The sequence below is a fragment of the Pteronotus mesoamericanus genome, unplaced genomic scaffold (genome assembly GCF_021234165.1).
Source record: "Pteronotus mesoamericanus isolate MK-2021 breed Mesoamerican mustached bat unplaced genomic scaffold, CSHL_Meso_final contig_20, whole genome shotgun sequence".
Lineage (NCBI taxonomy): Eukaryota > Metazoa > Chordata > Mammalia > Chiroptera > Mormoopidae > Pteronotus > Pteronotus mesoamericanus.
The window spans coordinates 20,718,884-20,741,949 of NW_026555085.1; the positions used below are offsets into that span (position 1 = coordinate 20,718,884).

Here is a 23,066-nt window from a genome sequence, read left to right on the forward strand (position 1 = left end):
ATATAGTAAAAACTATTAGAAATTATACTTGACATTTTTTTCAAGTACTAGCAAAGGTAAGCACCCACATCAAAAAGGAATATAAGGAATTATACCAGAAACAATGAGACTGATAACTCTATGCCTTTTATTCAGTTATTTCAAAAATATTTGCTGATCATTTGCTTCAAAATGTACACTTAAAAAATCCATACAAAACTGTAATTTGTTTTCAAACCAGACAGAAACAGTGGAAAAAGGATTTTGAAAAAAGTTCACTGAAAGTAAAAAGCCCCCCCCCCAAAAAAAAAAACAACAAAAAACCCCTTTTACATGAGCATAAATACGGCAGGTACAAATTTTCCTTGAGTTCCTTGTTGTAATTTGGTCCATAACATGAACAGGCTAAGTAGAAAAACAAAAAGACATTTTTTATCCACATTTGCATTATGAGTTGCTCAGGGCACCAGCAGCCTCAGCTCATCCTTCAGATGTTTATTAAACAAGAAGAACTGAAAAATGAGGTTTAGTCTCAGCACATAAACACTTGAATCTGTACCCAAGGAAATGGTGGTACTTATCACGGGCAGTCCCTGTCCGGTGGACAGGGCTGTCCACACGTGGCTCTCCTTCCTCTCCACGTGAACAAGAAACTCTAGAATGCTTTCAGGCAGAGAGATGGTGGCACCTCGGGTGTCACAACAGATCTTATCCCCAGACACTGACTTATTACTCTTGTTAATGCCCCATCATGAGGATAGTTATTTTTCCTTTTCAACAGATTATTTTAAAAAAATTATATGGACTTTTAAGATGATGCTACAATGTTCTACTAGAGTGCCACAGAAACCTACCCAGAATCATGAGAAAAGCAACACAGGGAGAGTGGCTAACATTTCTTCTGTAGGGGGTGATGGCTGCCCCTCCCATGGGTCCCTTCCCTTCCCAACTGCAGGGTGTTGGAAGGGACAGCAAAGCCTGTGGAAGGACCACTGGGCGGGAGGGTTATTGCACAACCCGGAAGAGCAAGGGAAAGGCAGGTGGGCTGGGGCCGGGGAGATGGAGCTGCTGCTAACACAAGGTAACACTGAACTGGAAGCTTGAAGTTCTGCATTGGCCAACCTAGACCCACTGTTAAATGGGTATCTGTGAGTTAACACTTGTGACTGGAAAGTAGACACCACTGTCATATAGACTTCGGGTTGAATGGGAAGCAAAATAGATCAGAAGAGGTTATAGCAAGGGTACCCTTTCATAATCATGGTGAGGGGGTGCTGGAAGAGCGGGGCTCACCGTGCTGGGGCCAGAGGCACAAACAGGGCTTAGTGCCCTGGCCCTCTGAGCTTCCCTTTACAGGCACGAGGCACCGGCGCTGCAATGGGCCTTCGCAGGCCTCCGCATCCACCCCGGCAGGCCTGAGCACTGACTCCAGGGAGCACCCTGAAACAAAACAGGGGTCACGCCACAGACCCTAATGTGATGGTGCGTGTGGGGGCAGTTGAGACAAATGAGGCGAAATTGTCACAATCGGTGTCCCTTTTACATGTAACTGTACCGGGCCCAGTGCCTTTGGCTGCATGTGACAAACAGCCCTAGTGCCCTGGCAGCTGGGAGCTGGCTCTACACAACAGTGAAGGCCAAGGCCACACGGCAAGTAAGGCACTTCTCACACAGAGAGTAAGAATCTGCTCTGCTTATGACAAACGCTCACACAGGTTGCCGCGCGCAGAGGCCGCACAGAGCCAGGAGGCCCCTGTCCCCGCGCTTTTCGAAGACCTCCATGAAAAGGCTAAGGGGCACATGGGGGCAGGAAGAAGGTCTTTTTCAGCCTTTGGGGAGGGGGAACTGATATTCACAGAATGGGGGTGAAGAGTGAGAAGTTAATAAAGGCCTCCTCACTGGGCCAACCAAGGGCCAGAGAGCAATTCTGTTTAGCTTTCAAGGGATCTGATAATGACCCAGCTCTCCAGTCGTGCCCAAGTCCCTCCTGACAAGCAGGGCTGTGAGCTGGGAAGGCTGTGGGGGGCGGGGGGAATAAAGACCACTCTGTTGTCCCAACTCACAAGCCTTCAGCGCACTCTCCACTAAAAGGCGGGCCTGTGAAGACCAGGACTGGAAATCTCTTCATGTGTGGTGCTGAGGCCCTTACATGGGGAGTGAGGCGTGTCGTGCCCCCGGCCCCCCCACCATCTTCTCTCACCCAGGCCTCAGAAAAACCACCTGGCTTCGGGAAAGCTGAACCTATGAAAAAAATCCAACCCAAGCTTCCCCAGCTGCACAGTCAGCAAGCCACATGGAATTAAAAAGTCAGCCAAGGAATACTTTCCTGTCAGGAATCTTGGGTGGGGGTGGTGCTCTCTGCCCCTACTTTTTATTTACCACTTAGAAAAAAGGTCAAAGGTAATGAAGTTCCCCCAAGAAAACCGAGCAGCACACGCCCCTTGAACTGGCAGCCCAGGCTTCAGGGGTTTCCAGGGTCCGAGGGGTTCCAGTCAAGGGATGCAGAGGCGGTCAGAGCACGGAGGGCTAGTTTGGTTTCTGAAATGTTGCTGCCTTCAGACAAAGCGGAAAACGGTTCTCTCGGTAACAGTTTTGGTCTGGTGGCCAGACACACACAGGGTGAGAACTGACTGGAACGGGAGAAGCAGCGCTCCTCCTGGCCCGGCCTGCTCCCCCTCCCGCAGAACTGTCCCCTACCTTCAGAAGGGACACATGTAACTTATTAATAGTGCAGCTCTCAGAGTCTGGATGGTAAAAATAACCTTCCCATCAGTGAGCCTCCAAGGAGGGGAATCGGCGACACAGGACCCTCCTGTCCCACCGGCACGGCCTCCCTGTCCCTCTCCTGCCACTGCTGTCTGCTGGGCTGCCCCACGCTGGTGCCATCAGAGACATTGAGAGGCAGCGGTCGCTGAGGTAGATTCACGTGTTCTCCTGCCCTGGGTGGGTGCTGCTGAGCTGACCTCCCGAACCTAGAGGTGCCTGTCAGGGCCTACGCAGATGGCTTAGCATAGCTGGGACCAGAAGGGTGTTTGAGACTGCAAACAGTCAAAGTGGCCAAATCAGGACAAACCAGCCCAACAAGCTCACAGGGTGAAATAGAATTGAGTTATTTTGACCCCTGGCAACATGGTTTGAGCCAACCTGCCAAAGACTTGGCGCTCTCTGCAAGAACCGTGCCAGGGATGCCAGTGGGGTTACAAAGCGCCCTCCAATGACCCTATCCCCTGCTCCCTCAAATCATTCCTGAAGACCAGCCAGTGAGATCCTAGCCTTACTCATGTCTCGGGGCTTTTTACAGAGCAGAAAAGATGTGACTTACTCTCATCATTCTCAGCCCTGTGCTTTAAGAAGCAGCCGACATTGACCTGGCCTCTGGGGTGGCAGCGCCACCTGAGGCACACCGAGCACAGTACTGGAGCCTGCGGGACGCTTACGACACGACGCCTGTGGTCTGTGTGGCAGCGAACACCTGGAACACCCGTGCACAGGGGAGGGAGGCTGCTGGAGGGCAGGCCTTGGGCTGTTGCTCGGCAGCTGGCCAGCCCGCAGCACACACGTTGCACGTATTTGCTGACGGCAAGACTCCACAGTTTTATAGGGCTCACCCGGGGAAGCAGCCACCTGGGGGGCAGGGACACGCTGCCCAGAACGTGGTCTGGAGACAACCTTTGGTGCCTGGGCTGCTGGGGCAGGCGCAGGGGCTGCTGGCTGAACGGTCTGCCACTGGCCACCACCATGCTACCCTTTCACCAAGTTCTGCTTCGCCACCCAGAGGGGCATCAGAGAAGGATGGGAGAGACGCCTACTTTCAAAAACAGCCCCACTTCCTAAGAGTAATCGGAAGCAGCCAAGGGTAGTTCCTCCTTTTCAGTCACCTTATCCTGACAGAGACATAAGGGTCTACAACAGTGTTAGGAAACAAATCCCTAAGTCTCTAGAAAATTAAAATTGATCTCTGATGCAAGTGACATAGAGAATGGGCCCTGCCTTGATGGAAGGACCCATCTCCCCCTTTCCTGGATAATGATCCAAGATTCGGCTTCTACTGTGATGTCAGAAAGAGGACCAACTCATCAAATGACACTAACATTCCTGCGCCCACCAAGAACCACTCCCCATCACTGCAGTACAGAGTCCGGGAGTTCTAAACAGGACCCCGGAAAGCCCGACTCTTCTGTGCAAGTCCCTGCAAGGCCCTGTCAGGACCTTATCTTTGGGGAGAGAGGAGGGAATCACCACGTGAGATGAGGCAGGAAGCCTCGGCATAGCCGTACAGCTCATCTAAGCAGCCTGTCCTGGTTCGTACCATCTACAGCGCTGTGCTGTAGGTGTGCTCAACAAACATCAGCAGATGACAACGACGATTCCAAAGGACACTCAACGAGGGAGGCCGGCGGGGGCTTGGTGTTCCTGTGGGCAGGGAGATGAAGTCGGGCAGCAGGGCTGGCTTGACAGGGCTGCCTGGGGCTGGGGTGGAGACCAGCCCGCGCCCAGCCAGTCCTATCGGCTGTCGGATTTGGTTTTGAACGCTGGTGAAGGGTAGCAAAGCAGGTGCAGCTGGGGCTGCTCACGAAAGTCCTGGGTCGACTCGGCCATCACTTTCCAGAAGAGCTTGATGGCTCAGTACACTTGCTCTCGCTCTAGACAGTGGGAAGACGTGTCCAATCTCTGGCACTTCCCCAGCAGAGTGAGGGCAGGCTGGTTTCCAACACAGGACCAGCCACTGGCAAACTGTCTTGAGTCAGGGGACCCAGCACAGTTAACACCATCCTCCCAGACCGAGTCGTCAGGTCCCAAAGCCAAATGCCTTGGCATTTACAAGGAGCAGCAGTCCTGCTGGGCCTCGAGACAGTGCGCGCAGAACTGGAATCATACATGTCGTCAGTTAATCAGCACCTAGGAGATTATGATCAAGAGGGCGGTCTCTCCTCTTTCTGCCCATCCACACGGGGACCACCGGGGGGCCTGCCGCTGGCCCCAGGCACGGGATCCTCACGCGAGGCTTCCGGACTTTGACAGGTCCTGGGGACCGATGCTGGGGTTGGGTGGCCAGGACTGCAATCTTAGCTCCCTCTCATGGTAAAAGTCAAGACAGAAAAATTGCACAACACAGTAAAAGAAGTAAAAAGAGAAAGCAGCAGCTGTGACAGACGAGCAAGGAGGCCACAGCAGAAAGACAACCAGGAGAACCTGCGCTTCCAGAAAACCCAACACAGGACAGAGGTGAGGACATGAGTGGCTTGAGGGAGAGAAAGAGGAAGATTTTTGGTTTTATTGAGAATGGTTTACGGAAGAATAAGAAAAAGCCAAGAAGTAAGAAAGAAGAAAAGCCCCGTTTAAAGACAGGTTCCTGCTGTTTGCGATGGAGCGTCATGAGCAGGAAGGGGAGGCAGTGACGGAGGCCTGGGCCCCCCGCTGCCCTGCTGGGCCCCCCAAGAGGATTCCTGTTCTCAGCACTTTGGCCTTAAGGAGACTTGAGTTTCTTAGTCCGTGGGGAGGTTCCATTCTCTGCTTTCACCACTCCATTTTCATGGTAACCTAGGAAGGAAAGGGAGACAGACAGACGTGGCATTTCTGCTGGGACCGGAGCAGGGGTGGAGGGTGGGGGCCCAGGCGGCCCGGCCCAGCTGCAGCCCCCGGGGGCTCCTGCTTCCCCCAGGGGCGTCTCCCACTGGCTCCGTTTGAGGTGTTGGTCCCGGACCGTCCTTTGGTGGGAGGGGCTGGGATGACACAGTGACCCGCAACAGGAGAGGCCTGCCGCCCAGGCCTGAGGCTGCGGTCAGGTCCTCGCTGCGGTCACTCAGCCGCTGCCAGTGTCCTCAGTTTCTTTCAGACCCCCTGAAGGGCTGCCACCCACTTTAGCAACAACTCGCAGGAAGGTGACAACTGAGGGGACGGGTAGAGAGGCTGGAGGGACAAGGCTTTCCTCAGATGCCCGACACTACTCTGGCAGAAAAATTAGGGCAGAAAAGAAATCTTTTTGTTTTTGTCAGAAACATGCCTATGTGCTTGCTTCAAGTCACAGAGGCACGTCTGGCTGCCACCTCCTGCCCCATACCCACCGCAGCCAGGCCTGGCTCCTCTACACACCCAGCCGCACACGTGTCTGGTCCTAACACACATGAGCCTTTGCCAAGCAGGCCACACCTGGAGAAGGGCAGGTGAGTCAGAACACATCCTGGTGCAGACAGGCCCCCAGGCTGGGCAGCAGGCGCAGGGCTGGTAGTGCCCGGGGACCCAGAGCGCGTGGGTGGTTACTGAGGTGTGGTGGGGGCCAGAGAGGGGGGCGTCCCCGCCCGCCACCCACCCCTGTGCTGGCGAGTCATTCCTGCAGACAGAAGTGGAGCCAGCAGCCTGGGAGGCGGGGCGGCCGCGATGCAGAGAGAGCAGAGGGCAGGTGAGGACAGAGCAGCTGTGCAGCCCAGAGAACAGGCGCAGAACTTGGCCGGGGTCCAGAAGCCACCCTGAGGACACGCTTCCTGCCAAGCGTTCCCCACCCAGCCACTGCCCTGCCCCACCACTGCCAGAGAGCACCCGCCGAGTCAGGGCCAGCCCCGCCCACAGTCTGTCCCTGGCCCACACCCAGCCACGTGCCAGTCAGGCCCTGGCAGGAGCCAGAGAGCCCCAGGCCCAGGGAAGGAGTCCAGAGGGAGGGCCGGAGGGCCGCAGGACTGGTCTGGGAAGAGCCCGAGGAGCCCAGCCCTGACTCCTCCCCCGCCCCAGGCAGACTCCGCCTCGGCCTGCCCAAGGCCCTGGCACTCACCAGATTCCCTCTTGATGAGCCTTGATGGTGGTCTAGGGGCAGCTGGGACCCTCCGCTTGGCGCTCTGCTCATTCCAGTATTCCCGCCAGTGCCGCAGCTGGGAGTGGATGAAGCGCCACATGAGCCAGGCCTGGGCAGCACACACCAGCAGCAGCACACAGAGCCTGCAGAGGGGCAGAGTGGGGAGTTCTGGGGTCTGGAACCCTGCCCATCCCATGGCACATCCCCTCCAGCCCCAGCACAGCCCCACCACGCCGCCACCACCAGGAAGAGCACAGGGCCCAGGGCCCACCTCTGCTCTAGCACACTTCAGGGGGGTGACGGAGGGACCAGGCCCAGGGGACTGTCAACAGACGTACATCCCGCTCCACAATCACACTGTCCCCGTGCCGGCTGGGGCCCTCAGCCTGGCCCTTCTGTACCCTCCACAGCACAAAATACGGCTCATGTCAGCTCCATGTATACTAGAATTCAAGTGAACTGAACCATAGACAGCACAAATAATTCTATCAGGCTTCTCATCTAGCATGGCACTTAAAAGCTGTGCCACCCTGGACCAGTCACACACCTTCTCAGGACCTAGGGTCTCATGGAAACACAATGGCTTCCTCATTGCCTTCCTCACTGCTATGGGAGGCCACTGGTCAACCTGTTGAGAATGTGGCTGTAAAGAGTCCAAGCGGAACTGTAATGATCACTGGCAAGGCGGGGTGAGAAACCTACTGAGCACCACAAAGGCGAGGGGACTGCCATGTGGACTGAGGCCCTGGCTCTCCTTTTTGGGCCTGGGCTGGGAGCTGAGGATGGTTTTGATGGAGAAAGAAGACTGGTAACTCTTCTCCCCTCAGGCCTAATGTCCAGGGGTTCCCGTAAATATCAGCACACAGGAGGCCCAGGTGTTTACTGCCTCCTGACTTTCTGCATAAGTTGGGCCAAGTTCAGGAGGTCTTGGTAGCTCCCTGGGAGCCCTGATTTATTGCCTTGCGCTTCTGCCCAGCTCACCTGCTAAGTAAGGTGTTGAAGTTCCCTTTCTCGGGGTCAAAAGCTTGGTTTTCCATGCGAGCAAGTCCAAAGCCGATGGCCAGCACGGCAAGGGTGAGGATGAAGAGGCGCGTGACCCCAAAGACAGCAGCCCAGGCGTTAAACCTGCTCGCAGAGGCAGAAAAGGAACATCAACCTTTAGGCCCACGAGGAACCTTCACCTGCTTCTCCAGGGCTGATCCCAAGTGGGAAGAAGGATCAAGGGCGGCTGAGGGATAAGGTATCTAGAATAAGATGCTCCAGGAAAAACGGAACCTTTGGCGCAGCCTGCAGGTGGTGGGGGCGGGGGGGCAGCTGACACCCAGGGCAGGACCCTCCCATCAGAGGACACCCCTGCCTGCTGCACCTCTGAGCAGGCCAGCCTCCCAGCCTCAGCACTTACAGCTTCTCATTGTTCTCGTCTGCAAAGTAGAAGAGTCGGGCCATGTGGAAGAGGAACTCGGTGGAGTACTGCAGCAGCAGCAGGATGAGGCCCAGGCGGCTCAGGCTGCGGGAAGAGACGCGCCCCACAGTCCCCCAAGTCCACGGAGAGCAGACCCGAGGGGCCCAACGCCCTGGGCTCTGCTCTCCACTCCACTCCCTGGCTGGCCCTGCCTAATCCTTTAGGATTCAGTTTTGCTGTCACACCTCAGGAATTTTTCCTAACACTGAACCCCCGGCCTTTCTCCCATCCGGTCTGGGTCAGGCACCCTTACTGCTCCCACAGTGGCCCCAGTCGAGGCTCTTCATAGCACTCATCATCTGGCCAGGGCTGAAGCAATACAAGGTGCTCAGAGCAAGTTGCTGGGCTCTCCAGGGAGAACCAGGGATTCCTGCCGTCTAATTTTTCATTAGCCAAGTCTTCACAGCTCAGAGGCACACAGCGAAGCGAAACTCAACATAATGCAAAAATCTACACTAGTGAACCGAACTCTTAAAAAATAGTATCCACTCAGACATACTCTCTGCTTAATTCCAGGCATGATGTTGTTACTGACTTTCTTAAGCAGTTTGCTGCAGATAGCCAGCTGTCATGCAAACACAAAGAGAGATTAAAGATCCTGCTGAATTTGCAGGGCGTCAGGACGTCACTGAGGTAACGTGGAGGCCCTCCCACATGTAGTGACAGAGAACGATCCAGCCATTTCTACCCAATGAGACCAAAGAAGTGCAAAATCAATCACGATGATCACTGGATCTCGAGAATGGTTAAGAGAATAATGTGAAAACTCCCCAGTGTCTTCACGTGGCCTAGAAAGTCCACCACGATCTTGCCCATGACCTTGTCTCAGGCCTCATTTTCTGCATTCCAGCCACACTGGGCTTTAGGCTCACTCCCACCTCAGGGCTGTGCACCTGCTGCTCCCTCTGCCTGTACAGCTCTCCCCCAAGGTCTCCACGTACTTGGCTCTTGTCATTCATGTCTCCACCTGAATCACCTCCTCAGAGAGGCTTTGCCCTCACACACCAAAGGTGCCAAGTGCACCCATCGCTCTGTGACACTGCCCTGCTTTATTTTCTTTATCGCACTTACCGCCACAGGAAACTCTATTTATTCTCTTGTCTGTGGTTTGCCTCCTGCTAGAACAGATACCCCAGGAGGACAGGACCTGTCTGCTTTCACCCAGATGTAACTGCAGCCTGAAGCAGCGCCCGTTCCATGGGAGGGCTCACGTCTCTGTTGAGTGAGCAAAGGCCTTCAAAAGCCAAGCTCTTCACCAAAATGAGACCCCGCACTATTCGGCATTTCAAAGGTCTATCTTCCTTGGGAAATCCCGCAGCCAAGGGCCTCTCCTCTCCCCACACTCACTTCAAAAAATTAGAAGGACGGAGGGGTAAAGAGCACGCATTCCCTAAATGAGCGGAGAGAGGCAGCTGCACCTTGACCCGGTGCCAGCCTCTCTGGGAACAGGATGGGCATGGCTTTGGAGGGTCTGTTGCTACCTGCCCTCCCTGTCCTCTTCTCATTCCAAAACAAGAATTCAAAGGACTTGGGGCAAACAGGGTCAGACACCTGCCTTATCCTTCCTTGGGAGATACACATGCAGAGAAAAATGGATCTGGGAGCACCTCGCATCCTCAGAGGCAAGAGGCGACCTGAGACCAGCAGGAAGCTCCCCTACGTGGTCCTGCCAGTGCCTTCTCACCCCGTCCTCATCACACTCTGTTGGGGGGTGCGGCACAGCCTGGCTTCCCCAGACCCATTTTGCATGTGACACATGAGCATCCAACACAAGAGCAGAGCCGCCCTCACCACATGGCCTTCGCCCCCTAAGGCCCATCCAGGAACCCTTACGGTTGGAAGCCTCGCAAAACAGGAGAACGGACGTGAGAGCCTCCTGCTGCCTCACTCACCCGAGCCCACCATCCTCACTGGATGCCTGCGGCGAGGGCCCAGGAGAGGAGGGGCCCCGGGAGCTCCGGGTGGCTTCGCAGATTACACATCACCAAGTCACACGTCACAAGTTCTCAAAGTGCCAGCTTAGAGAAAGTCCTGGGTGTTCCCCTGTACTGCATGGATAACGCTCAAGAAAAACCCAAATTAGCAATGACATACCCTGTTCCTCAATATGAATCTTTTCATAAGAGACACTCAAGGCCAAACACCATAGCAACTCTTTCAATTTCTGAACAACCGTTTCTTGTTACAAATCAAAGGGACAGGGGTTCCAGGGCCGTGCGCCCTGGCAGCTCCTGCCGCTGGACACATGAGGGAGGGGCCCAGCCCCCCACCTGCAGAGCCACAGACCAAGTGCCAACTCTGGCCAGCCTTCCCTGCTGTCTCGGCTGCAGTGGTCACTCTTCCGGGTCCCCCTGACAGATGGCACACATTGTAGCGCAGTGCTTAACACTACACCATCCTCCTCCTGTGTGTATAACTGTCCCTCCTAGCAGGCTGCGAACACTCCACTGAAGACAAAGGAATTTTCTACCATCTCTCTCTGTATTCCCAGGTCTTAGCACACAGGAGGCATCTCATAAATGCCGGCTAATTGAGTGGATGTGTGCAGAGATGTGCGAACAAGAGGGCCGGCCCGGTGTCACTCACTTGAGGAGGTATGCTCCAGCTATGTGGACCAGGTACAGGCAAATGTACTGGAGCTGGCGGGGAATTTCCTCCTGCAAACAAGAGGAGCGGACAGTGAGGGCGCGCGCTCCGTGACTGCAGGAGCAGGGACGGAGGGGAAGTACAGAGGGCTGGGGGAGGGCCAGGCCACCTCCCCCGCGGACATGGGGCTGGTGCTTTAACACAGCCGGTCCCAGGTCACGCTAGAGGGCCATGCACCAGGCTGCTGAGAAGTCTGAGGGCAAGGCGGCAGCTTCAGGTCTGAAGTCAGAGGGTGGGGCTCGGTTGAGAAAGAAGGGACAGGGACTGGGGGACAGGGCTCTGGAAATAATTCAGAGGGAAGCTATAAAAAAAAAAAAAAGACTGTGGGAAAGGCATGACCCTCTCCATCTGCCATCCAGAAGATGAGACTTAGGTTTCCCCCAAAGCCAAGTACATGTTAAACGTGGGAGGCAGGCAAGAGACTGACGCTGGTGGCCTACTCTCACGGAGGTCTTCCTGGGGACTTCACCAGTGGCTGACTTGGCATTTTCTCAACCCGACCCAGCGCTCTGGGCTTCTAAAGGAAGGGGCAGGACCAGCTGGAACACCAAGGGGGAGGGGAGCATGCATGGCTTCAAGAGGGGGAAGGGAGTACTCACCTTCCGTACCTTCTGGAAGTATAGCTCCGGAAGTGCGTGCAGCCAGTAGGCCAGCTGGCACAGGTAGAAGAACTTCACCTGGAAGCTGGAGATAAGGGAGCAAGTCACATGGGATGGATGGAGAAGAACGGCCCGGTGGGGTCGGCGAGGGCCAGGACGGCACGAGGAGCCGGCCCAGGAGCGGGGAGGGAGGGAGGTCAGCAGCACCATGCTCCTAAGCCTGGGGACCCAGCTCCACAGCCAAGACCACTTAGAGGGACACAGAAGGTCCACTGAGAGAAGTAGAAATGGTGAAAAGAGTGCAAAGGAGGAGCGTCTTCAGCCTGGAGGAGGAAAGGCTGAGGAGGGAGCTGATTCTGGAGAACTGTCAGTAGAGAAGAGGGTGGCGGGAATACACTTAATGAATGGACCTCAGTAGCAAAGGAAGGACCTAACTCAGCTCAAGTCCTCTCTTGTTATGGGTCTTTGGAAAAGCAAGGAGTGGCCTCCTGAGGGACAGGGCCTGGCTGCTGCCCTCCTGTGTCCCATCCGGAGCAGGAGGGGACAGGGACGCTGCCTCTGATGGGGCACCAGCCAGGAAAGGTCAGAAGGGAAGACGTGCTGTGAACAGGAGTGGATCACCAGAAGCCCAAACCCAGAGAACTATATGGAGGTGCCCTGTTCTTGTGTCTCACATGGTTTAAGAACCTGCTGCAGACTGAATGTCTGAATCCCCTCAGAATTCATACGCTGACACCCTAATCAGCGTGATGGTATCAGGAGGTGGGGCCTACAGAAGACAGCCTGGCCATGGGCGCAGAGCCCTCGTGAGTGGGATTGATGCCCTTGTAAAAGGGGCCTCAGAGAGCTCCCTCTCTGCTTCTGCCTTGTGGGGACCTGGAGGGAGGGATGCTGTCTATGAACAGGAAGCGGGCCATCAGGCACTGAAACTGCGGGCACCTTGATCTTAGCCGTCACAGCCTCCAGAACTGTGAGAAACGCATTCCTGTTATTCACACCCCACCCAGTCTGTGGTGCTCCGTCTGCTACAGCCGCCCAAGCTAAGACGCCATGTCTGAGACAGGGGCTGGTGCACACAATACTCCACTCTGGGATTCTCCGGTCCAGCAGACTGGGAGGAAGAAGCACGCAGATAAGTCTGTCTTCCACAAGACTGTGCCCTAACAGGCTCGGGATCTGACTGGTCCTCACGCCAGCCGGCTCCGTGGTGATGTGGACACATTCCGGGAGGAGGAAGCCAGAGGGCCAGCTGGCTCCTCCCTGGAGACCAAGTCACGAGAATACTCACGGGAGGTACACATGTGGGTAGTCTTCCCAGAGGCTTCTCGGGTTTGTTAAATATCCTTCCTGGAGTAGGCAAGAAGAGACAGTATTCAGAAATGTCAGCAGTCAGGGGTCAGGGAAGCATCCAATCCCTAGCTTCCAGGAAGAGGAAAGAACAGGAAACGTGACATGGAGGGCCTCTCCACGTGGGGCCTGCTGGCACTCGGTGGGCCCTCTGCTGGGACAGAGCAGGCGGAGCTCCGCGGGGTCAGAGACCTGCGTCGGAGAGTGGGCCCGGCCCGTCCTGGCTGCATCCATCCTCCGAGCAAGTCAGTCCCTCCGCTGTGGCTGGCTCGTCCATAAAATGAGAATACAAATACCCTCCCAGAGTTACTGTTAGAAATGAATATGACAGTTTATGCTTATGCGGCAGGGTCTAGTATTATGCCTGGCATGTGGCACTCAGGAAATGCTTGTAGAATGAATAAGCAAATGGACTTCAGAATCACCGTCCACTACAAAAATAAGCCCAGTTTGGCTTTTCACATCACCCCATAGGCCTCGCCAGTGTGACACTTATTACCCCGTGTCACTGTGGCCAGTCGCCTCCATTTCTCTGCAAGCTCCACAGCCTGTGGTCTTCTCCGGCCCTTCTTTAAATCTCTGGCATCTCGCCCAGGGCCTCATGTCGAATGGACACCCAGGGCCTCTTACAGAGTAGGGAGTGCAACCCAAAACACCTTCCATCACAAAACATACCGAAATGACGGATGAAATCTAGCAAGTATTCTTTTAAATGCAAAGTTGAGCTCGTTATAAGAAATAAAAATACCCTGGGACCCCAAAAAGAATAAGGAGCTGAGAGTCACAGCAGTAAGGTGGCCGGGGCGCTCATGCCCACGTGGCTGCCCAGGGTACCGACAGGAGATGGTACCTTGGGAGGTGGGGCCCGAGACCCATGTGTAAAATTAGGACCCTTAAAAGGCTACCACCTTAGAGAAAGAGTAGACTAGAAAGAGCCTGATGACCACCCCAGGGAGATGATGAAGATGTCTGCCCATCCTGGGCTAAGGATGAACACAAAAATATTATCCTTTGAAAATTCATTGCCTGAGGTTTGCTCTCACATGGGTCTGGAGCTCAATTTATACCACCTGTGTGGTCCACGGACCGGCAGTGTGAAGAGGGCTGTGGGCCAGTGACACCATCGGGACATACGAGATGGTTTTTCGGCAACCCAGCTAAAATCTGAGCCGGGCCACCAGACTCCTGGTCCGACAGCCTCAGGCCCAGCTGCTTCAGGAAGGCAGGAAATAAACGGAGCTGGTGGCTCCCATGAGGAGCTTGAGAGCCTCGCATGTTCACACTGGGACTGAGCGGTGCTCAGGAGGGAAAGGAGGCCAACAGGCTGTAATGAGAAGCACCCCAGGTTACCTACCGTCCATTGGATCCTCAGGTGATTTCCAAGTGAGGGATGGTCTGCCCACCTTGGTGGTACTAAATGCCCCGGGACATTATGGGTAGATTCCTCAGTCCCACTCCCCCAGCTTGGGGCCTCCTTAGCACAATGACCAGATAAGTCCAATCAGGCACGTGCACCAGTGAAGCCATGGTGGCTTCGATGTGAATGAACCGGTCTTACCCCAAACCCTCATAGCTTCGTTTCTAGCCTCTTCTCACTGCCGCCGCCCGTTTTCCCTCGGTCACCACACACAGACTGGGGCACAGGGGTGGGAGGTTCTGGGGCACTGTGGCGGGGAGAGGAACACTCTCTCACACCCACGAGGCTGCTATCCACCCCTGCCATTTGCTCGCCTGCCTTGACCAAAACGTCGGCCCTGGGCCACAGCAAAACACGGTCTTCCACTCTCTACCTTGTTCCACGGGAATCACAGAGGTGAGAATGTTCCTTTCCAGAGAAAGCAGCAGTGTAAGTAGTTAAGGAGGGAAATGGTACTTCTGGTATTGAGGTGGGAAAGCCATTTCTACCCCAAAATAGACCGGCCCAGAAGGCAGCACAGAGAAATGAAAGCCCAGCCGACCTTGTGATTTTAAACAGGAACCTACTCGGCCCGGCTGGCCCCTTTACTGAGGAGACAAGGAGGTCAGAACTTTGAAGCCAACAAGCAGAGAAAAATGCTGCCTGCTTGCGAATGTCCAGTCCTCGGGGACTGTGCAGGAGGTGGGGGAGGAGAGCGGGGGGAGCCAGAGGACAAATGACTCACCGCCCTGGGAACAGCCTTTTCCAGACCTCGGGCCAGGCAGCCGCCTGAGGTGGGCCTGGGGTTAGGACGACCTCCAAGCTCAGGCGTGCCAAGGACCCCAGGGCCCGGGGGACGAGTGCGGGAGAGGGAGCGTCTACAGCCGACCCCGAATCCCACCACCAACAGGCCCCGGCAGAGGGTCTGGGGAGCTTTTGGAATCCTTTGTCCTCTTCTGGGTCTACAGGTCAACCTATGAGCTAAGCAAGGCCTGAGCACGCTGGAACAATCTCTCCCTTTTTCCCGGGCACCCTTCCCTTTTGGGGTAAGAACAAAAAGAACCACAGAAATAGCAGAAGCCAGTCACAACACCACCAGTTGCTACCTAATTCAGATATACCTTATAACATTTATCCTTCAGGAACAAGCACATACTAAAGTGCTACCCCTAAGCAAATAGCAGAAATTAGCCCTGACCCAAACGCCAGCGTGAAAGGTGTTCCCTCTACCAGGTTCTCATTGGGCACTGGATTGAGGTTTTAAAATATGAAGTCAGGCAGCAGGACCAAATGTCTACCACCCTGCTCCTCGGGGGGGGGGGGGGGGGAGAGGGGAGGAGAGATTGGTCCTAGGCAATGAACAGCAGTTCAAAGGTAAATTTTAAAAAGTATGAGGTTGACATTCTTATAACATTGCTGGTTGCAGCCACACTCCCATCACTCTGCCTGTCTAAATGCAGAGAGAAACATCTACATCAAACACCAAAATAAAACTGGTTATTTCTGGAAGAAGGGATTTGGGGTAACTTTTTTGCTTTCTTTTTTCAACTTTCATGTATTGCTTATTTTTTAAAAAATGATCATCCATGATGTTTATAAAAACAACCCATTACTTTAAAAACGGTTCAAAGTTGGAGCAAGAAGACGCATTTTATAGTTCATTCATTCTCATAACAAATATTTAGTGAGCAGAGCAGGGTCCAGTGGGAGAAACAGACAGCAGAGAATACACACATGAACAAGAAAAACACCAGAGCAATGAGCATAGTCCAGAAAATACAAATTGGGGCGGGGGGAGGGGTGGCCTCTGAGGAGGTGACATTGAGGTGGAGACCTGGAGAGCAAAGAGGAGCTGCCTGCTGTGGGATGCCAGGGGATGGAGCATTGATCAGAAGAACCAGGAGCAAAGTCCGGGAGGCAGGAGTGCCCAGGAGAGTGGGAGGGGCCCAGGGGCAATGGGCCAGCAGGGACCGGCGAGATGGGAGGGGCGGCGAGATGGGAGGGGCAAAGCGGCAGGGCCCAGAGCACAACAGTCAGCAAGGAAACGATTTCACTGCAAGTGGGAGGGGGCATTTAAGCCGAAAAATACATGATTTGATTTACATTCTAAAAAGATCTGCCCGGCTGAGCAGAAAATGGACTGGGGTAGGAGAGGCCAGGAGAGGACACAGCCTGCTGATCTAGAAGGAAGGTGCACAATGATCCAGGCAAGAGGCGGTGGCTTGGGTTGCAGACCGGGTTCCTCCACCTTGGCGCTACTGACACTGGGAACCAGATACTTCTTTGTTGTGGGGACTGTCCCGTGCACGGTGTGATGTCAGCAGCACCCCGGCCCCACCCACCAGATGCCAGTGGCAGACTGCCAAATGCACCCTGGGGGCAGAACCTCCCCTGGAGAACTGCTGGGCTGGGCGGGGCGGGGCGGTGCAGGTGGGGAGCAGCCCAAAGAGCCCCGATGTGTTCTGGGGGCAGGATCTGCTGATGAACTGACTGTAGAAGGTGAAAGAAAGAGAGGAATCAAGGAAAATGTGCATCGTAACATAAAAATATGATTTAAAAAAACTGAGCCGTTTTCACTCCTTTTACAAAACTGCACTTTCATTCCATGCAGAGTGGTACAGATGGGGTAGGTGAGAGCCAGGAGCGACACGGTGTTAGGAGGCGGGGTCACTGGGGCTTTCCAGGGTCCCCGTGGTCTCCATTTCCTGTGGAAGATGCTGAGTGGGGAGCTGGCTGTCACCATAATAAGAGCCTGTTATAAGGTTCCCCCTAAAAGTGCTACATTCTCCCAGACTAATTAGCATCATCATTTTCAAGCCCCTGAAGGCTGAGAGAAGCAAAGACAGAGCAGTTGAGCATTTCACACTCTGGAAGGGGCGGTAAGTAACTTGGCTGTTGGCCTCCAATCTGGTCTAAATGTGTCACAGCTGTGTGGAGCGTCTGAGGGTGAGGTAGGAAGGGTAAAAGTGATTCATTCAGAGATGAGGCAATGCTTTGCTGAAAAACCAGTTAAATGTGGTCTCTGAGGCTGTTCTGCCTCAGAGCAGCTCAGGGTCTCTAGAGGCAGGCATGAGCCAAATACCAATTGCTGGGGACAGGTCTGAAACCCAGAAGTACCTAGACTTGCTAGACCAGGATGTGCGCTGCACAACATCAGGGGGCGCTACTCACACAACCACCTGTACGTCCGCCCCCGGTACAGGGTACCAGGACAGCCCTGCTTGGGAAGACAGACATCTTAGGTCCTGCATTTAAAATTCCTAGCGTTCTGTTTAGGATAAATGTTCTGGGATTAAATGATAATGGAAATAAAAGCAATGTACGAAAGAACACGCCGACCTCTTTGAGAATATGAATTGAATGTTCATCTCTGGAGGCAAAGAGTTCCTTAGGATGTTAGAGTTCATCACTGTCACTGAAGGAAGAAGAGGAAGGCGGAGGCAGAGAAGGAAATTTCTGAAAGGTCACAGGGCTGCTGAGTTTTCCAATCCCAGGCCTGGATTTCTCATAGGACAATTCTAGCTCCTGAGAAAGAGACCAGGTCCAGGCACGTGGTGCTCCAGGTTGGGGAGGGGGGTGGGAAGGGGAATGCTAATTAAACACTTCCTAGCAGGGACAGACCGGGTCTTGTTACAGTGAACCCCAAAGGACTGTCCACATTCCTTTGTTCGAAGGAATTCTGCTGTATCAAAGGTTGCTTGAAATAAGAGTCCTATTGTGTAGAACGGGAGGTAGATAACTTGTCTGGTCCGCCACGCAGCTGTGGGAACGGCACTGACTCACAGGATTCGATGTGCGTGGACAGGGGGATGCTGGCCTTGCTGGCAGGAAGCCAATAAAAACCAGAAAGCACCCTGGACTCGGAGCCAGGTTCCCAGTCCAAGCCCATCCTTGCTACTCTGAAAGTGCCGGTGGGCGCACTTGGAAACTTGAGCTGGGGTTTCTACCATCCAACACGGGCACCCGACGGAGCACAGACTGGTCTCATGGCAGCGTGTTTGTAGGAGGGCACTGTGAAATGATACAGTGCTATCTAGCTATACAGTACCATTACAGTAACCTCATATAATAACTACAAGTGTTTATTTTTAGACAAGATGACTCTCTCCAGCTATAAAATGGCATTTATATTATTTGACCTCCCTCTTACAATACCACGAAGATGTAAAAATAGCCTCAGTGCTAAGAAATGGCCCCCCAAGTTTCCATACTGCTCCTTATTCTTCTCCTCCCCCGCTAAGCCCTTAGCAGTTATCTTATTAGCAATCCTAGAAGGGGCGCAAGGACCACTCACCGTCACCACCACGTAGAAGCACCATATCACCGAGCTGAGATGAAAGACAACCAGCTGTCCAGATTCGTTGAACTTGCTGTGTTTGACCTTAGAGAGATGAAGCCGTTTGCTGATTTTCTAAAGAATAAAGAGAATCCCACATATTAATATACCAGTGTAGTGGTAACAAGCGGGCAAGTTTCAAAGTCCTGTTTCTTCCCACGAAAAGGCCGAAGTCTGAAGCCAGCTGCAATCCAAGTTATCTAGTGTAAGCCTATTGTGTGCATATAGTGCTTAGTCTAAAGCAAGCATTTTGAGAAAGCAGTAAGATTAATGCCCTCAGCCTAGGTATAAACACACCCTCCAACCAAACCACGTACAACAGACCATACAGATGCTGTCCTGTCATAGTTCAGACAGCTCTCTCCCGTGTAATAAATGCTGCTGTCTTGTGTGCCGGCTCAAGAAGCCTGGGACAGGGTCAGAGACCCAAGCGTGGTGAGAAGACAACTAGTCATCAGGACCAACTGGGCCACAAAAATCAGGGGTGAAGAGGTTCAGAGCTCCTCCAGCGTGAGCGCCTGCACCCCAAGGCACCTCCCCAGTTTCTGATTTCAGAACCTGGACACATCACTTACATCTAAAATGTACTCCTGAACCACAGCGTGCAAGATGATGGTGATGAAGATGTAGAACAAGATTGTGACCAGGTCCTTCGGCCCATAGTGGTAGTGCACGGTCTCGCTGTCTGAGGAGGTAACAAGAGCCACGTCAGCATCCCTGGGTGAGGAAACGCTCTGGAACCCCAAGCTGAAAGGAGACCTGAAGGAGAATGTGCCCCCAGTGCCCCGCTTCGCTGTAAACCCTAGCCTCAGAAGAAAGTTTCTTCCCTGGCATCCTGCCTCTGGACGTGACCCTGGCAAAGTGCCCGTGGGGAGGGCTCGGGGGAACGAAGCAGACCCCAGTTTGTGAGGGCTCCGTCTCCTGAGTCTGGGCAGGAGAGCACTATGGTCACAAGCCAGGAGCTGGATCACTGCCTGGCTGTGTGACTAAGCAGAAGTGACAACCTCTCTGAGGTGCAGTTTCCTCCCTGTAAAACGCAGTTACACTTCATCAAGGATGCATAGCACAGGGGTTAAGAGCACGGACTCAGAAGTCTGCACTGGTATCACACCTGTCACTTACTTCCTATGTGACTTTGGGGTACCTCTAATGTGTGGCCTTTCTGTGCCTCAGTTTCCTCATCTGTAAAAATAAGGATAACAGCAGTTTCTGTATCTTACGGTTATTGTGAGAATTAAACAACTTAATGTTAAGTGCTTAGATTAGTATCCGTAGCAAAGTAACTGCTATATACGTAGCTGCTGTTTTTGTTGTTGATACTGGGAGAATTACATTAGTGTGAGAATGAGATAATTCGTAGGCAAGGTGTTTATCACAGTGCCTATAACCGTGGTAAGCATGCAATAAATAGTAGTTTATGAAAATATTATTTAATAGTAACCAATCAGAATCCTGAATATGTAAGTCTTATAAAGCTTGTCTAGTACAGTCTCCTTCTCCACGGACAGGATTTACACCTGCGCGTGAGTAGGCAGGCTGCAGGGCTGCAGGAGTCTGTGAACTTGGGTCTGGATTTCTGCTGCCTGGTAAGTCCCCTCCCGCCAGCACATGCTTGACCATCTTTCCAGCAGCGCCTGCATTCGCACTGAGTCACATGCATGAGTCATCTCTGCTGAGATGCAGTTACCAGAAGGTGGGTGAGTTTCGGGGTGGCCACGGAACAAAGCAGACCCAATTCCCTTAGGGTCACCACACAGCATCAGCCACCCTGGACTGGGAGAACGTGACAGTGGGCGGTGACGAGGGGGTGCGGGGGATGGCGAGGACAGGGAGAACATGAACTCTGAAATCAGACAAACTTCCTTCTTCCTCTCCCTCCGCCTTTCCCGAAAGACCTACTCTGTAAGAGGCACTGTGTTAACAGCTGAAATATGGATAGAAGACACCGTCCTGGCTTCAGAGTGCAGACCCGAAGGAGACTGACGAATGTACCGTTACACACGGACAGGCACGGGGTACCGAGAGGTAAACAAGCAACACAGGGAGCCAAGGCAGGCGAGGGCCTGACTCAGCTGGGGTGGAGGTGGCCAGGTAGCAGGTGAGGGTGAACAGGAAAGGCAGGAATGAGTAGGGGTGGTCAGGTGGTGATGGGGGGGCGGGGGTGCATCGGAGGCCGACGGGCAGAGGAGATGGCATTGGCAAAGGATGTGGGGAATGAGGCTGGAAACCTACAGGAACGGGGGAGGGTGCCACCGTAGATGATGAGGCTTCTGTGAACGGCCTGGGTGCCCCGTAAAAGGGTGGGGGCTTTATCCTGAAGGCTACGTGGAAACACTGAAGAATGCAAATTCAACAGGAAAATGATTGAATCTGGGTTTTTGGAAAGTTTCTCTGGCAGCAGTGAACAGCATCGTACCTGGAGGTAAAGGCCCCAGATAGGGAGCTGTCGCCATGATGCAGGTAAGGAACCACCAGGGCAGGAGAGAGAGCTGGAGGGACAGACAGGGCTGTCAGGATAGAGAACCGTAAGGCTGGGTGACTGCCCCTGCGAGGGGGCTGAGATCTGGGAGGGGCAGGCACGGAGGGCCCGAGGAGCAGGCACGGGCCTTGGGAGCCGAGATGGATGTGGGGCTCAGCCTCTGCTTTCTCTGTCCATCTGTAAAGCTCTGATTACATTTTCTCTGCTTCTTTCAGAAAGGAGGATCAAAGGAGATTAATTAGATGGTAGCATACTTTGAAACTATTAAATTACTAAACACATACCAAGTTTCATCATCAAGACCAGCATTATTAGGCAAAATGGGAGTTAAAAAGCACAGCGCAAAAATAGTGAAATACCATCTGTGAAGACTGGATTTTCCATTTTCAAGCATATTTGGGGCCACCTACCATTCTTCACCACAAGTGCCATGGTTTCAGAGCTGTGACCATAGCCTTATATCCTTCCTGAAACAAGAATGAATGTGTGAAGTAATATATTTTTTTGTTCCTTCACTGTTGAGAACTACATGCATGTTTCATCATCAACCGATAAACCGTATTCAATGCTGGGCACTGAGGAGATGGCAATGAACAAGGTGGGAACGGCCCCGTCCTTTTGGAGCTTAGAGGGTGCACATCAAACTCTCCTCTACTGAAAATCCAGAAGCCAAACAACAAACAAGCAACCACATTAAAAAACGGCAAAGGACTTGAATAGATATTTCTCCAGAGAAGACGTATCAATGGCCAACAGATACACGGAAAGGTGCTCAACATCACTATCATTAGGGAAATGAAAACTGAAACCACAGTGAGACACTGCCTCGCATGCATTAGAATGGCTACAATTTGGAAAAAAAAAAACACAAAACAACAAGTGTTACTTCCGGCCAAGATGGAGGCATAGGTAGGTATAATTTGCCTCCTCGCACAACCAAAAGAAAAACAACAAATTTAGAAACAAAAAATAACCAGAACTGCCAGAAAATCAAACTTTATGGAAGTCCAACAACCAAGGAGTTAAAGAAACATCCATCCAGACCAGTAGGATGAACAGAGATGGGCAGCCGAGGCAGAGAGGACGCGTGGCAAGGCAGCTGCAGGAGGACTGGGCGGCGAGGCGGTGACTGGTGGACACGGTGGTCCCACATTTGCGTGCGGATAAACCGGAGAAACAGCTGGGGAACAAGACAGACCATGCAATCCAGGGTTCCAGCACAGGAAAAGAAAGCCTCAAAACCTCTGGAGGTAAAAACCTGTAGGAGTTGCGGCAGCAGGAGAAACTCCCAGCCTCACAGGCGAGTCCGTTGGAGAGAACCATGGGGTCCTAGGATGTACACAAACCCACCATCCAGGAATCAGCATTAGAAGGTACCGATTTGCTTGTCAGTAGCAGCAGAAGTGATTGAAAGCCAGCTGAGGGCTGAGCAAGAGGCACTGTTCCCTCTTGGACCCCTCCCCCACAGACAGTATCACAACTCAGTGACCTGGGTTGCCCTGCCCTGGCGAATACCTAAGGCTCTGCCCCTTCCAATGTAACAGGAGCACTGAGACAAAGAAATATGGCCCAAATGAAAGAACAGATCAAAGCTCCAAAAATAGAACTAAATGATGAACAGTCAGCCAACCTATCAGATGCATAGTTCAAAACACTGGTAATCTGGATGCTCACTGAATTGGTTGAGTATGGTTGCAAAATGGAGGAAAAAGTGAAACAAAGAAAAATATACAGGGAATCAACAGGAAAGGGAAGGAAACTGGAACTCATATGAATGATTGGGAGCAGAAGGACGAGATCAACATTCAACCAGAAGAGAATGAAGAAACAAGAATTCAAAAAAATGAGGAGAGGCTTAGGAACCTCCAGGACAACTTTAAATGATCAACATCTGAATCATAGGGGTGCCAGAAGGAGAAGAGGAAAAGCAAGAAATTGAGAACTTATTTCTTTTTCAGAGAAATAAAAAACTTATATTTGAAAAAATAATGAAGGAGAACTTCCCCAATCTGGCCAAGGAAATAGACATCCAGAA

At 53.0% G+C, this 23,066-nt stretch overlaps 1 protein-coding gene across 1 annotated transcript in view; it reads right to left on the reverse strand.

Moving 5' to 3' along the window:
- Positions 1-308: 308 nt before the first annotated feature.
- The window catches only part of TRAM2 (translocation associated membrane protein 2), a 76,594-nt gene continuing 53,836 nt past the window's right edge, over positions 309-23,066 (reverse strand). Inside the window, exons 3-11 of the mRNA XM_054569478.1 lie at positions 19,128-19,237; positions 18,511-18,627; positions 12,762-12,820; positions 11,474-11,558; positions 10,815-10,885; positions 8,169-8,273; positions 7,748-7,891; positions 6,746-6,909; positions 309-5,520 (exon numbers count right to left, since the gene is read on the reverse strand). Coding sequence (XP_054425453.1) covers positions 5,447-5,520; positions 6,746-6,909; positions 7,748-7,891; positions 8,169-8,273; positions 10,815-10,885; positions 11,474-11,558; positions 12,762-12,820; positions 18,511-18,627; positions 19,128-19,237 — 929 coding nt within the window. The 3' untranslated portion in view covers positions 309-5,446. The remainder of the gene's footprint in view (positions 5,521-6,745; positions 6,910-7,747; positions 7,892-8,168; positions 8,274-10,814; positions 10,886-11,473; positions 11,559-12,761; positions 12,821-18,510; positions 18,628-19,127; positions 19,238-23,066) is intronic.